The sequence below is a fragment of the Salarias fasciatus genome, chromosome 5, assembly GCF_902148845.1.
Source record: "Salarias fasciatus chromosome 5, fSalaFa1.1, whole genome shotgun sequence".
NCBI lineage: Eukaryota > Metazoa > Chordata > Actinopteri > Blenniiformes > Blenniidae > Salarias > Salarias fasciatus.
Genome location: NC_043749.1, coordinates 9,428,870 through 9,444,860, shown reverse-complemented (window position 1 = coordinate 9,444,860; position 15,991 = coordinate 9,428,870). Strand labels below are relative to the sequence as shown.

At 43.8% G+C, this 15,991-nt stretch overlaps 2 protein-coding genes across 2 annotated transcripts; one reads left to right on the top strand and one right to left on the bottom strand.

Annotated features, from left to right (window-relative positions):
* The first annotated feature begins 2,529 nt into the window (after positions 1–2,529).
* Positions 2,530–6,884, top strand: tgif2 (TGFB-induced factor homeobox 2). Its single transcript, XM_030092684.1, has 3 exons — positions 2,530–2,786; positions 4,566–4,804; positions 4,954–6,884. The coding sequence occupies exons 1-3, from the start codon at positions 2,768–2,770 to the stop codon at positions 6,439–6,441; spliced, it is 1,746 nt and encodes a 581-aa protein (XP_029948544.1). The 5' UTR covers positions 2,530–2,767; the 3' UTR covers positions 6,442–6,884.
* Positions 6,885–9,020: 2,136 nt separating this feature from the next.
* On the bottom strand, positions 9,021–13,378 carry myl9b (myosin, light chain 9b, regulatory). The gene is made up of 4 exons (XM_030092685.1): positions 13,224–13,378; positions 10,374–10,577; positions 10,025–10,186; positions 9,021–9,938 (listed from the first exon to the last, which is right to left on the bottom strand). Exons 2-4 carry the CDS (start codon positions 10,555–10,557, stop codon positions 9,763–9,765), a joined length of 522 nt encoding a protein of 173 aa, XP_029948545.1. The 5' UTR covers positions 10,558–10,577; positions 13,224–13,378; the 3' UTR covers positions 9,021–9,762.
* Positions 13,379–15,991: the final 2,613 nt, after the last annotated feature.

Below are 15,991 nucleotides of genomic sequence, written 5' to 3'. Positions count from 1 at the left end.
AGTTGGGTTTTTGTGATTCAACAGCTGCACTGCTGGAGGTTTTTTGGGTATGGGACTGTTGGCTTAAAGTTTCTGATTGAGGATTTACCGAAAGCTAGACTGACTTAAACATGAAGGTCTGTTTATTGGTTTGTGATAGTTCTGACGGTACCATTTGATTTGCAGTTGATCCTTTATGTGCCTCTTTAAACCACAATAGTATTAAAATTGATAGACTATGACACATTTACACGAAAAAGCTGACTTCTTCCATTAAACAAGAGGAAAAATCCAATTTATATCATTGTAAAGTTTTTTGGTTTTTTTTGTTTCATTTGTACTTACTGCAATCAAAGTTAGTTTGACCTGATGTTATGTTTATTGCCCCAAATGTTGTGTGTATTTCCATTTTTGGGGGGCATATATACCTCAACTGGGGGAAAAATGTTGCCCTAGGATACATGTGATAATGAGACCGAGTTTACCTTGCCTGGTTTTTCAGAGCAGCGTCGCCCATACACTACTCTAACTGCTTGCATCAGGAAAAATACAGAAAAGCTAATTTGCATCACTGCTTTGTTTTACGGAGCTGGGGACTGGAGAGGGGGGGACCGGGGAGGGGCTGGAGGGTCCGGACTCACTAAATGAGTTCTGATGTAGCAAAAAAAAGGAGTGTTAAAAATGCTAGAATCAATATTTTATGAGGCAAGCACATATTTTAAAGACTAAAAACAGTTCATGCAAATACTCTATAGGCTGTGTGTTTACTTCAGGGTTCATCGGGTTTTTGTGAAAAAGGGTCAGGGACCAAGATGTGAGTGACTGAGCTTGTGTGAGTGTTGTTCATATAAATGAAGTTTTACCTAGATTCTTGTCACTATTCTCTGGTAACATTTAAAGTATTATGTGCAATACTGAGTATAAAATAATTCTTTGATATTAAGATAAAACTAATAATCTTGAATTTCTCTCTCTGCTTCTTTGAAATTGTCCTCTGTAAATAAGAATCAAAACCAAACGAAAATCTTCATCTTTTACAATGCTGTAGACTTATTTATACTATTTCAAGGTTGTTCAAATGTATGATGCAAAGACGTAACATTCAATAAAATGCACACAATACTTTCTCAAAAAATCTCCAATGACTGTATTTGTTTAAATACTATGAAGGTGATGCTTGACAGTTTTCCTGTTGAGTTTGGGTGTGTGAAATTTTACTTTTTAACTGCAACAGATGTTTTTAATGTGTTTTCATTTGATTGTATGTTGTGAAGAGGACACAGAAAATTCTATCAAGTTAATTTTTTTCTTACATTGTTTAGGCTTGTTCTTTGGAGTTTAGATTTTGCAAAGTTTTTCTTTCTTTTCTTTTTTTTTGCATCAGTTATTTGACCAAATGATTTATTTATCTGAGCTACAACTGTCTCTTTGACACAAATGTCTGATTAGTTCCACTTTTCATCAGTACTGACAAGTTAATGCAGCCATGTGTCACATAGATTGGATTAGATGCTCAAATGTAGATGGAATTAATGATAAAAGTTTTCTGGCTGCAGTAAAACACACAAGGAACTTTTCAGTGGTTAGAATATTCTTGTTTTTTTCATATATCTGTCCTGAATACAGTGAAAATCAACAACAACATTTTGTTTTTAGTAAGTGGATCATGTTGCATGTTTTGGTTCAATCAACGAAACAATGGTCAGAAGCTGAGACAAGCTTCACACACTCACACATAAACTCATCAATTTCATGAGTGAACCAAGTTGACGTGGCGATTGCAAATTTTAAATGAAAGAAAAAGTCTCTTCACACAATTAAATCAGTGCACATGTGCCGAAAGTGACATCAAATCTGCTGTGAAAAGTCCAATAGATGTTCAGAGATTTGAATTAAAGTAAAACTTTAACTCTCTATTTGCGTTACTGTCGGATTCACAGCTAAATGGACCATCAAGGTGATGCTGCACATTGGCCATTTTCATTTTTTTTAATTGTTTCTTTTTATGTTTTAAGACAGCAGATATTTAAACAAATAATTCTTTTTGTATTTTGTTCTGTAATTGATGGATTATTATCAGCGTAGGAATGCGGTGACAGAGATTATTTTCTCTGAAAACGTCGGGATCAAAGCATTTTGCTCCCCAGTTGACGCTTTTTGATTTATATAACATTTTGCTGAATGTTATGTAAAACCTGTGCAGATGTGCATCGAATCTGCTGAGAAAAGGTTCGGCTCGGCTGTGAGGAGACGCTGTGGAGGAGCTGAGACCACGGAGAGGAGGAGAGGAAGGGGGTCGAGAAAATAACATTGTTTAAATGACGGCGTTATAATTTGAATGAGAAGAGGCTCTCCAGTCAGTCAAAGCGACGCGCAGACAGGCTTCTCCGTGAAGATGCGCTCTGATTGGCTGACATCCGACGAGGGGGCGTAACGCGCGGCTCTGATTGGCTGAGCGCCTTTGATGAGGAGGGATAAATACCATAGCGACTGTCAAGATTGGCAACACTTGCGTGCAGGTAAAGGGAACAAGCGACTTAAAAAAAAAAAACGACAACATTGTCCCTCCAGAGGATCCAGCGGCGTCATGCGAACGAGGCGCTTCTTTCCTGCGGCGGAACCCTGAAGAGAGACGCTCGCAAGTCGGCGGGGGGAAACGCGGAACATCCTCGGCGTCTTGGAAGAAAGTCCCGTTGTGTCAACCATCGCTTGGCTCTCGGGGCACGCTTTGTACGGAGCGGGGAGCAAGTTGGACAGCTGCGTGTTTTCCAGCGAGCCATCACAAAGAATGAAGACACCGAAACGAGGTGAGTGTCGCGTTTTTGTTTTTTTACCCAGACAGAGTGTGTGTGTGTGTGTGTGTGAGGGAGAGAGGGATAGCGTCTGCTCACCCTGTGTGTGTGTGTGTTGGTTTTGCCTGGTATGCGGTGGTTTTGTCGCGAGCAAATGCAGCGTGTGTTTGAATTTGGAGAGACAGTTAGCCAGCTAGTTATCCGCGGAGAGGCGAGCATGGTGTCCATCTGGCGGAGCGACATGAGGGAGGCTGTGCGATCCTGCCCACCTCCTTTGTGCGCTCCAGATGGCTAATTTACCGAGCAAGAGCCCCGGTTCGGTCGTGCAACGGTGCCCCCCTCTTTTTTCTTTTCTTTCTTTCTTTTTTTCTTCTTCCTTTTTTTGTACTGTTGCATGCGTCTCTCGGCTGGGATTTGACGTGGGAAGTTGATGTTTGGGTTGTGATTGAAACGTCTACCTCTGCAGCTGTCACACTGGGGGAAAGTTTACACGTCTGTTCTCTTCCAAACTTTTTTTTTATTTTAGAGGCCATGCAGACGTGTTTTTGTCGGGATTCAGAGTGGCGCTTCGACAGTTGTTTCTCTGACAGCGGGCGAGATAACACTATGGTGTTGATGTGATTAACCAAATTAAGATAACAGAGGCCTGTACCAACTCTTCTGATCAATGGCTGATCCTGTCCCACTTGCAGCAGCGAGGATGTAGTTTTGTTGTGATACCAGCAGCATCCTTTTGTACTTGAAGCGGGTCACAATAATATAATGCTTTTATTGTTTTGTTTTGATTTTTTTTTTTTTTTTGCAACCATCCCGTTTTTCTCCTTGTAACTGACCACTATAATGTTGTACTACATGAAACGGTTGAATTAAAGTTTGTGTAGTCGGTTTGTAATATTGATAATTGCCCTAATTAGGACTAAATGGTTTCTATTCACTGATTCTCTGCTGCGACTAAATAAATGTAAATGAGTTTGCCTAGCAACTAAAACCCTGAGATTGAGGGGGGGAAATGCATACTTCTGGTTTCTCCAGTTGTGCAGCATGGTGTATTAGAAAAGGTGAGCGAAGCTCTGCAGCATTCATGAGCTGTGGCTGCGAGGTGACAACGACCCCTTTTGCATGTTGAATAGATTCTGGGACTACCAGTTACTGTGATGTTGATATGCACTCCTTTTGTGAAGACATGCGCTACCCGGGGGGTCAGGTTTCAGCGAGCCCTGCAGCAGTCACTTCTCTTTCCCTCTCTCTGCAGTCCCACCCCTCCGATCAGGCATGCCCCATTTTGTGGAGCCTCTCCAGTGGCTGACCACTGATTTCACAAAACACACGCCCACAACAAACCACGCAGCAGCTCACACACATTCCACCTCAGATTTTGAGAAAGAGGGAAAAATGGATTGTCATACGGTTGCCAAGGCTTAGTGCTCCAGTGGCTATTTTTCTTGTCAGGTTGTGTCTATTGTTTGCTTTTAATTGTAGTTTGCACGTTTTCTTCAGCGCACCCATCAATACCTGCTGCTGAGTGTCTGTGTGCAAAAACAAAGTGAAACATAAAGGTCTAACTGTATTTTTATTTTGTTATAGCAAACTAAGAAATCAATATTCCACATCTTTCTTTGGGGTTGAGAGCGTTCTATTACTCGGAGCACATACAGCGGATACATGGCTTTCTGTCATACCTGCTTCAAATAGTACTGTAGCTGTGGTTCTTTTTAGCTAGAGGATTCAAATCAAGTGTGTCACAAATTATTGTCATCCTAATTTTTTTTTTTTCTTTCTTTCTCTCCTCCGCAGTACGAGATGAGCCTCAGTCTGAGCAGGAGCATTCCTCGGCTGTGTCAAACAGCGATGAAGACGCGCCGATGGACCTGTCGGTGAAGCAGCTTTCCGGGAAGCGTCGTCGCCGCGGCAACTTGCCCAGGGCATCGGTTCAGATTCTGCGGGATTGGCTGTACGAGCATCGCTACAACGCTTACCCATCAGAGCAGGAGAAACAAATCTTATCAAGGCAAACAAATCTGACGGTGCTGCAGGTGAGACACTTTTAGTGACATAAATATCAAAGTTTTCAAAGCAATCTTAAGCCAGTGGATGTGGAGTCGGGTTGTCAGGAGCACCTTTAGCTCCTGATGAATCCTTTGAAGCTGTTAAATTCATAGAATTTCTCTTTCTGTTTTCCCAGATATGTAACTGGTTCATCAATGCACGGCGCCGTGTGCTCCCCGAAATGCTCCGCAAGGATGGCAAAGACCCTTCAAAGTTTACCATTTCTCGTAAAATCTTCAGTCGGAACAGCACGGACTCACCCGACGGGGGCGGAGCCTCCGCTTCAGACAGCAACTCGTCTTCCGACTTGTCTGAAGCACGTGCATCTGTCATCCACCCTTCGCCCACTTTGGGCCTCAGCGTCCTGGGAAACACAGCAACTGCTATTCTGACGAGAGCAGGGTACCCCGGCGAGGAAGGGTCCACTCAGGCCCTCATGACACTGGATACTCACACTCTGCTGAAGGAGGATCCAGAGCAAGAGGCGGGGGCCGCTCCTCCTCATCCTCCGCCAGACAGCCACAATGTTGCAGCTACCTCCACCAGTGACCTCTCCAACACACTTCCTCATCCTCAATTTAACGTGCAGGACTTCAGGGATTTCAGGATTCTTGTTGAAGCTGCTGTGTACAGAGCCGCAGAACTGGAGAAGCTGAGGGAGCTGAGCCAGGCCCAGACTCAAACCGCAGCAGTGGAAGTCAAGTCGGAGGACACGAAGGCCGATTGGTCCAACAGCGTTGCCACGGGTCCCGCTTCGCCTCCGGAGGATAGCCAGAGCGTAATGGATCCCACCACTGTGCAGAGTCTGATGGAGAGGGCAATGGACATACCGGTGCCGACTGCAGCGTCATTGATATCCGAGTCTTCAGCTGCCTCTCTACCAGCGCCGTACTTGACTTTGGCCTCGAGGGTTTCTACTCCTCCGGTGAACATCGTGACGCCGTTGGAGAAAGACACCAACCAAGCACCAGGCCCGAGCAGCTCTCACCTCTTCCCTTCCCGTCTCCCAGCCTATGTGCCAGTGTCTGCCTTAGTGTTAGGACAGCAAAACCCTCAGAGAGCAGCTCCTGCTCCTCCTGCTGTCACCCCAACCTCATCGCCAGCTCCACCCACACAGACCGTCACCGCTTCGCCGTCGGTGCCAACAAACCCGGCCCCCGTCTCCTCCGGATCGCCTGCAGCTGTGGCGCTCCTGCCAGCCGGCGCTTCCGCAGCCGCCTCGTCTCCGTCGGTTTCCAGAGGCGTCCTGCTCCACCTGCCCTTCTACACACCCGCCCTGGTCCCCGTCACAGTTCCCTGCCCGCCGCCCGCCGCAAAATCAGTGCCAGCCGCGACCCCCTCGCCATCCCCAATGTCTCCCGCAGCCCTGGCCCCCGCCGTCGTCCCCGCGACGCCGCCGTCTCCATCCGCAATCACCCCTCTGGCGGGCCTCACGCCCCCGCTGCAGCTCTCCGCCTCCGCCGGCAGCATGAGCAGCAGCTCGCAGAGGAACGCCGCCATCGTTTGGAGCATGGTCCACCCCGACACCAGGCAGCCCGGCTCCCTTCAAGTGGCGAAGCCCCCCATCGCAGCCGTGTGGGGCCCCAAACATGGCCTCCACACCGTGAGCGAGCCTGTGAACTAGGAGCTGCAGCGAGTTTAGTTTGTTTTTTTGGGAAGACGTGAGGCCAAATGTGTGCTGGATGGCGAGTGCCGCGGCGCTCCCCTCGTTTCTGAGACTCATCCCGATCCTGCTGGACAGCAGGGTACGATCCCGGGAGCAAGTTCAGGAAGCAACTGTTGTGACACTATCTTTTAATTCTTTCTTACATGGAGATTTCCACGGGCGCTCCAGCTTCGAACAGACTTTGACATCATTCCTGTACCTGAGTATTTCCTCAGTTGCGCGTGCTAGAAAAACATTTCATCTTTCTGTAGACAAGTATCATGTAATTGTACACAATCTCAAGCGTGGTTATTGTCTGCACCAGCAGGGACGGCCTGTTCAGTGGCAGTACTGGATTTTTATTGAATGTATAAAAGACTTATTAACTGCCATTCATTCTCTAGTTTGGTTTTTTTTTTTTTTTTTTTATGTACAATGGACTTCTTTGGGTGTGCAATTCTGATTATTTTTTTTTTAATTCAATTCATTTGCATCCTCTATTTCTTTTCCCCCCCGCTCTCCTCTGTGTGAGATTGGCTGAGCAGAAGGGGGATAGATTTTATCTTTTATCTTTTAATGGTGCACAAACTTTATGTATTTGAGGATGGATATTTCCCGAACCGTTTGGGGCCTTAGAATTGGTCAGTATTCAAACCTGAATGTCTTAACTGGTGGATAAAGATCTTTGAACATATCTGCTATCGACAAAGCAAATGTAGCACACTTTATAGTTGTAATTGACTTTTTTAAAAGAAAATTATAGAAAATATTAATTTTCTCCTCTTTGCGTTTTTCCTCTGAATGTGTTGTTTTCAGATTTTTCTAATGTTTCTTAAATCTCTAGTTTCCATGAAACTGTCGGAATGAACCACAGTAGTTAACGGTAGCCACGTGTGTGTATAAATCTTTAATGCTGTTCTTCATCGGTTACATTGAGTGAGATTTTTGTTGAAAAGACGGAGAGTCTTAATACGGCTGAGCGTTGACCACCGCAATCATTCCAAAAAAAAAATGATGTCCATGTTTGTAATAGAAACTCCTCAGTTTATTTTGTTTTTTTGTTTTTTTTTTTTTTCCTTCACTGCCAGCTGTTTTACTCTGCATGGAGGCTTTTTGTTGTTACAGGTACTCAGTAGACTGATCTCTATACCTCAATTTACACAGATCATGCCAGGCCTGAGTCGTGTGTAGAAGTCAAAGTATTTCATGTTTTTTCTTCATGACACTGTGACGACACCATACTGGAAATGATTGAAGATGAAGTTTTTGTTGTTGTTGTTTAAATGCAAACTGACACTCCGGTCAGAGGACAATGTGACATTTGTAAATATTTCCACCGGTTTTTTTTTTTCTTAATCTATTGGCATGATTGATATGATTGTTATTTCTTAAAAGTTGAGAACATTTCAAGTTCATGTTGTGAATTCCAAGTGACCATTGGCAGCACGACTGGCTGCTGTGCCTTAAAACTGACGGAGGGAAAGATGTCCCCTGAAAAACACAAAAAAGAGAAAAAAAAAAGATTGTGCAATATATGCCTTAAACTGTGTTTTTTCTATGGACATTTCAAAGAATAAAGATTTTCATGAATGCCATTTCCTGAGTTTTGGGGTATTTTTTTTTTGTCTGACTGGTCCAGGTGAGGCTGTGGCTTCCAGAGTACTCTTTCCCCTCGCAGCGCTCTTCACATGCTGATGTAATCTGGGAAGCACTGCTTTTAAATCCACATGGTTCAGGTCCTCCTGTGCACAGCCTCAGGATACCTGCTTCACTCTCCGCTGACACCGTCATGCTGGATGTCTGAGGGCCGAGTTAGCATCAGCATCCGGTGGGCCATACCCAGCCGTGACCGGGATGGCCTGAGGCAAATGAACGGGCCTGCGTGTGACAGAAACTCCAGGTCTGGAGAACAGTGTCGGCTCAGAGTCCGTGCACCAGCTGTTTTTGATGTAAACTCTTAACCCACCGCCTCTGCAGTCCCGTTCTGCCGGCTCCGTAGCTGCGTCTGGAACAGATGTGTGGAGCGGGGGAACAAATGAGCACGCAAGCAGTCCTTCACAGTAGAACTTATTAGAACTTTTAATCAGAAGAAAACTCTGTAGCTTCTTTCTGTGATGCTGCATATATTTTTAATGCGGCACGAGCGCAGAATAAACATTTCACTGTTCGTAATAGACTATTGTGATTACAGGTTAAAAAGAAAAGACTAGAAGAACACCTGGCTGGAGAGGCACAATCCTGCATGTTAGTGATTCCCTGAACACACCTGAGTTTAATGAAGGCATCCTGCACGAGGCGCTGCAGGTTAACAAGCCTCTCGTTCCAGTCAGGTGTGGGTTTTAGCAGTGGTACATGAAAGCCATGCAGAGCTGTGGCCCAGACTGTCGTCGAGTCAGCAAACATGTTTTGCATCAGCCCGGGACTTCCTGCTTAAAATAGCATTGGAAACTGATTTGATTAAAGATGAAAGTATCAAAAGCAAAGTTTTTTTTTGTTTTGACAAATGATTTAATCTCACACAATATTTATGCATGGCAGAAAAACCAAACAACGCCGGGTGTATTTCTTCACTTCCTTTATTTGCCTGAGCAGTTTCATGACTGAAATTCTCCCACCACACAGACTTACCCAGATCTTTCAATCAATACACAGGGCGGCAGAAAGATGATCCAAAACTACCAATTCCCGAAACTATTTCATCGATTTGAGGGCCCACTCCTTCCGATTGTCAGTAATTAATGCGCACTAAGCGTTCGGGCAAAGGACTTCCACCATACAAGGATGCAGACGTTACACAGAGTAAAACAGATCGCAGTGCTTGGAAAGGATTGGGGATGAGCTGGCAGGAAGAGGAATACATAGCGGGTACTGAAAGTCAAAGTCCAAATGGCGCCCCCCCCCCGCACACACACACTTAGTGCTTGATACATTTCCAAAAAGCTTACCAAAACATACCTGACCAATTGTAGTCAAAGAATGATAAAGCTACAGGAGACAAATGTACACCTGTCTGCGTGGCATACACATAAATCCTGAATCTTGGTTTATTTTTCTTTGCCTACAAGATATTTTTGCCTCTTGAGGTTCCAACTTCACTTATGTAGACTTCAATAAACGCAGCACAGTTTAAATCTAACCTTTCATTTTTAAATTAAAAAAAAAAAACTTTGATATACAGTATTGCTGTCTAGATTTCCACTTATTTTTATCTACAGGACTAACAGGGATAGATAGACGAGGACAGGTTTGAGGAACGGTGTGTGTGCAGGGGGGAGAGGCCGAGGCAGTCGCTCTCTTCTTCTACTCATCATCTTTGTCTTTGGCGCCATGTTTGAGGATGCGGGTGAACTCTGCGTAGTTGAAGTTTCCCTTCTTGTCGATGGGCGCCTCGCGGAACAGCTCGTCCACTTCCTCGTCCGTGAAGCGGTCGCCCATGGTGGTCAGCAGCTCTCTCAGATGGTCTTCGTGGATCGCGCCTGTGACGCAGGATTGACAGTTCTGAGCCGTGATGGTGGGATTCATTCGTTCAATTTGTCTGCGTGTCTTATTCCCGTGAACTGACCTGATCCCTCCTCATCGAAGCAGGCAAAGGCGTTGCGGATGACGTCTTCCGGGTCTGTCCCATTGAGCCTCTCTCCAAACATGGTGAGGAACATGGTGAAGTTAATGGGCCCTGGTGCTTCGCTCATCATGCCCTCCAAGTATTCATCAGAAGGGTTCTTACCTGAGGAAGAACACACACCTCTGTTAGTTGCAAATCCTCATTGCTAAGCAATACAAAAGTGAAAAGTGTGCTTGAAAATTATGCTTGAAGAACTTTTTGGAGAACTCAGCTCATGTGTTTTCTGAATCACACATCTTGTGTTCATAGTAAAAAAAAAAAAAAAAACACTGAGGAGACGGCCATTTACCCAGCGAGGCCAGCATGTCGTGCAGATCCTCCTTGTCAATGAAACCGTCTCTGTTCTGGTCGATCATGTTAAAGGCTTCCTTGAACTCCTGGATCTGAGACTGATCGAACATGGCGAAGACATTGGAGGTGGCTCTCTGCGGGCGCTTCTTGCTGGTCTTTCCCTTTGCACGTTTGCTCGACATGGCGGCGGGTGAATCTGGACCTGTGCACAGTAGTGTGGGTCGTCAGTGACACAATTCTGCATTGCAGAGCACATTTCATGTATTCCCGTGTTTTGATCATGCAGGTGGATCTCATTTCCTCCGGATTGTGACTGAATGCAGAGTACGGTGACGGGTCTTGAGACAGCGAGACACAGCAGTTAACTTCAGACCTTTCCGGAATTAGACCTGTCACTCAGACCCAGCTCTGTGAGGAGTTGTCATCTCTATGTGTGTTTCTAGGATTGTGATTTTCCCCAGTGGGCAGCGGCAGACACGGCGGAGGGATGGGCCGTTCGTGCATGAAGGAGCAGGTAAATGTGGCTGATGAGTCACACAGAAGTCTGACATCATGTCCTCAGAGACACACAGGTGATGGGAAACTGTGCACGTTATTCACTCATGTAACTCCGTCCCTAAACAAGCCTCCACTTGCTCTATGTTGTACTTTTTAAGTCGAGGTTAAGTCTTATTTTCTCCTTTACACTTGCAATGACATTACATAATTCAAAAAGGACATGGGATTGCTTTACAACTGAAACGAACGCTTATGAAGTCAGTAAAATCAAAAGCATATAAATAATCTACTGCCTTTCTCACATAAAGTGTATTCATCTCAGAACAAAATACAGACCATAAAACAGTCAATTAAAATGCGTTTTATTTAAATTCAAAATAGTGTCAATCACAATCAGGTACTTTAAATGTTCTTATTTTTCTTAAATGCATAATGAATAAATGTAATTTTTTTTTTCCGGCAAGAAAGTCTTTAGAGTCAGGAATAAAGACAGATTTCTCTTTTGTTTGAGCACATGTAACCACAGCAGCACTAAAATATATCTCTGATCATTTATTTCATTGGAAAATAAAGTAAGTGTGTTAAGCATCTTCCGCATTTTTAAAAATAGCTCTCTGTTGTCCTATAGTCACCAGATTCCTTTCACTGGATACAGAGTCAGGTCGATGACACGCTCTTGACACTGGAAATGTCTGCGCCTGCCATCACTGTTGCTTGTATGACTCATGCAGGCCTCAAATAAACGGGTGAAGGCAGCCTTGCCTATCTACACCTCCTCCATCTTTCTGTGCGATTCAATGGGAATTAACGCAACTGTCACATTATGGTAAGAATTAGAACATATATATTTGCAATACATATCAGCATTTACTAAAGGTTGCAATGCTAAGCAGATGCTGGTTGTACTTGTTGATTCAACCAGAGCGAAATCCAGGTCAAGACAACCTGATGCAGCTTTAAATCTCCAAAATGAATCTGTGATCGGCTTGCCTATGTAAAAAAAGAAACAGTGCCAAACATTATGTTGGATCAGTCTTTTCTTTTATTCAGCTCCTGTTTGGCTGCTTCAGAAGCTCGGTGTGCCAAAAAAATGAGAAAGAAGAATAAATTGGAAGGTGTGTGCAGTTGGCCCAAAGCCCATATCCCTACTTTACCTCACAGTCGCTGAGGAAGCTGGGAACAAAACCGTGTCTCGCTCTATTCCAAAGTTTTCAGGAGCACAGGAATTCCTCAATCTGATTAGCCGTTCAATACACCACATTTTCACATAGCGGATACTGAGAGCAGTCTGTGAAACACTTCTGTGACTGTAAGATAAACTCTCAGTGCTTCAGGGTTGCAGCTTCAGTGCGACGATGTGAATAATGAGATACGGTGGAAGATGCAGGTTAAACATTACACATTTCCATCTCTGAGAAAACATTAATCTACACCTCTGAATGAGTTCTTTGTCGCTGGAGTACTTCACACTTTCAAAGTGCATTAAAGAAAATCTGATTTCCAGTCCTGCTGGGTCTGGTGCCGTAGCAACAGCTCAAATCCTCTGCAGGCTGCACAGAGGGATCAACAATGATTCACAAAGATGCCGAGAACTACTATTTTTGACCTGGGCTACGCAAGTGTTTGGCTGACGCGTCTCAGCTTGGCTCACACTGACAATTGTATTTGTTCTCGAGCCACAGCTTCTCTATGGACCCCTTTATCCGCCGGGGGATGACAAAGCTCCTCTGTCCCTTCATCCAACAAGAAACACACACACACACACACACACACACACACACACACTACACACATCACCAAACACTCAGGCTGTCATCCCTTTCCCAGTCGTCAAGTCATGTAGGGCACCACTACTGAGTTGAAGGCTAAAAAGGCCAACGGTCAGAAATTCCCAAAACAAACGGGGTGAAGAGGAATGTAAGCTTTCATCACCAATGGAAATGTGTTGGTGGGTTTTTTTTCATTCAGAGTCTGCAGGGCTTAATGGTGCAGTTGCATTTGGGAAGTCTCAGTCTGGGTGCAGCAGTGATGAAAGTAAACACAGATACATCCAGTACATTTATACTGATTAAACTCACATGCACAAATACACACTTTCATTCAAGGCGAACATCTTCCAACAGGTTTCTCCTCATCTTGATCAACACACCAAAAACTTCTGTAGCTTGATTTATGAAAAAAATAATCCACTTGTTTAACTTCCTGTCACTCTATCCTCCTCTTGTCTATCAGCACTGACAGTTTAACCAATGAACCCAAACAATTCACACATTCATCCACTTGAAAGTCATCTAATACAGGCGTGTTGGAGGGACGTGTGGTCAAACCAACAAACAACTTCAAGTCTTACCTCGGCTTCAGGTGAAAAGATCTGGGAGTCCTTTAAACTCCTTTTGTCTCGTTCAGACACAACAGAGGGAAGGAAAGCAGGCAGCCCCACAGAAAAGTTTGCTTCAAGAGTCAGACTCCCAGTGGGTCCCTCCCCTTTCTGCTGTGGCCAATGGAGAGACCAGCCTGTCCCATACAAAGAGATCCCAGGCCAGGCCGTTTCTCCATACAAGGCAAAAGAATGCACAGGCTGCAGCTTGTTACTGCTGCAGAGGCTGCTCGGGATGTTTGGGGAAAAGGCAGAAATGACAGGAACTACGATAAGGCTGCCTTATTTAGAGAAAAGAGCCTAAACATTTAGAGGCTCTGTGTGGTGGAGTGAGTGAGGAAGCATAGGGGCGAGAGGTGTGAGCAGATGCAGAGCACTTTGGAAAGGCAATCCTTTCTGGAACAAGACTTTAGGGTTTCCTTAAATAGGCAGTGTGGTTGACCAGCACTGAAACTTTTATTTGAAAGAAAGATCATAAACTGTGTTGTAGGAAATGTCTGTTTAGTGGTTTCTACTGAGGTGGATTAATAAGGTAACATGTCAGAAATTATAAACAAATTGATTGTGAAAAATCATATCAGGAGACAGCTGTTTACCTTGAGAAGATCTGTTTTTTCTTTTCTGGATTTGGAGAAATCTATTCTGAATGATTCATTTTGTTTTTTATGATCTGAATAGTTTAAGACTATTATACATCAAATGGTGTGTATTTGAAATGCACCCTCTATTGCAAAAAAAAAAAAAAAAGATACAACTGCCTTATTCTTTTTGAGATGCTGAGAACATGGCAGCATTACCGCTGCCTGAAGTCAAACACAGAGAGGTTGAGGAGGAGCGACTGTTTGCCTGCTGAACCTGACCCCCGATGACACTTCGATTTATCGATTTTTGCTTAATAGTTTTTTTCCTCATTAGATCATGTTATTCAATGAACAATACTTATTAATCAAATAACAGACATGTAGATGTTTTGATATTTCTAACAATATATGTGGCACTGAGTGTTTTAGGAGAGATCAAAAGTGTATTCATAGACATAAATAAAAGAAAAAGATGATTAAAATATCCTGCTCCCCTTTTCCTCCCATCTAAAATCTGAATTAATAGAAAACAGTCAAAGGACTCTAAAGCATGATCGAACTGTTATATTATACTCTGAGTGGAGCTTAATTTGTTTTTCAGCAGGTCTGGTTCCAGTTGATGTAGTTGCAGGAACCGGCCAGTAGGTGGAGCTGTGCTCATTACACGGCCGGTCACTGGAGCCGTCAGCAGAGCGATTCTACATAAACGCTAAAGCTGTTATGCTGTAAAAATGAAACTAATGTGTTACACTGACGGTCGACCTCATCGTTCTTAAAATTGTAACATATACAAGATAAATTTAGAAAAAGAAATATCAAAGCATGACATTTGATTTTTTTAGTATTGTTCATTATATGACAATATGATTGACCACATCTGTGTTTGCCAATACTGGACCCAGGCCAGCAGACAGCTTTGCCTGGGCCTGGGACAAGATAATGTTGGATGGCCCCCCATCCTTAATTCTTTAACTTAATGAGGGCCCGGTTCTGGGCCCCCCCAACTGTGGGCCCAGGACAACAGACCCGTTTGTCCCCCCCCTGTCGGCGGGCCTGACTGTACCACTAATACATTATTAATACTGTAAAGAAATACCAACATTATTGCTACATTAAAGCCATGCAATTAATGGAGTCATACAACCTTAGATTCGATTAAATGAGATAAGATTTGTGGTGGGCCATCAGGGCCTGCAAGGCCTTCTCTGCTGGCCTAAAAAGTATCTGAATTACAGACTGATGTAAATTGTATTTTGCCCATGAATACTTACTCAATAATTCCAAACGGTGTGTTCCGGATCCTTTCAAAGATTTTCGGTAGTTGCTTCTTCCAGACATGTTTTTTTTTGTTGTTGTTTTAATATATATGTTAAAGCATTTAACCAATCACATTCCTCTCATCATCTGTTGTTAGGGTCAAAGATATCTGCCTGGAGACCTTCACAGTCAGTTCTGATGGCTCAGTAAAGTAAAGGCCTATTCATACTCAAGAACAAGATCAAAGTTCGGCCAGGAGGAGGTGCGAGAACACGCTCCTCCTCCTGGCCGAACAAAGTTCGGCTGCCTGGCACCCTTCTCCTGCAAAAACTTTCTTTGGCTGGGTGATCGAGAATTCTTCTGTGATTGGTCAGATTGTCCTGCCTCACCTTGGCACTCCCATTTATTGCCAAAGTGGAGCCACTCCAAGTTTTACAACAATCGCTCATAAGTCAGCTGAATTCGTCTTTAGAATTATTTAACTGTCCATGTATGTATTTACATATACTCGTACCTCTTTTTGTTTAACAAAATGTTCCCAATGTTCAACGGAGAACTGCCTCTTTTGGTTATTTGTACGTTGAAAATTATTCCGGACTCAGGTCATGTTTTAAACTGATTTTGTTTAATGACTGAAGTGAATACAAGGATGGACTTCATGACTCTGATAACATTGTTCTTCAACCATAATAACTTTATTATGGTTACGGACCAAGCAGGCCCGGCCTTAACCAATCTGGCGCCCTAAGCAAGATTTTAGGTGGTGGCCCCCTTGCATTGCAAGTATACTGTATACTAACAAGAAACTTGACAGCTTTGTCTTTGACATTTTTTTTTTATTTAAGGAAAGATGATTCCCAATCAGCATAGTCAACAAGATGATAAATTATAAATGAATGCAAA

Coding starts and splice junctions, on each gene's coding strand:
- tgif2 (XM_030092684.1), top strand. Junction 4,805..4,953: donor CAAATCTGACGGTGCTGCAG/GTGAGACACTTT, acceptor CTGTTTTCCCAG/ATATGTAACTGGTTCATCAA.
- myl9b (XM_030092685.1), bottom strand. CDS start 10,557: ATGTCGAGCAAACGTGCAAAGGGAAAGACCAGCAAGAAGCGCCCGCAG. Junction 10,187..10,373: donor CGACATGCTGGCCTCGCTGG/GTAAATGGCCGT, acceptor GTTCTTCCTCAG/GTAAGAACCCTTCTGATGAA. Junction 9,939..10,024: donor CTTCGATGAGGAGGGATCAG/GTCAGTTCACGG, acceptor CCTGCGTCACAG/GCGCGATCCACGAAGACCAT.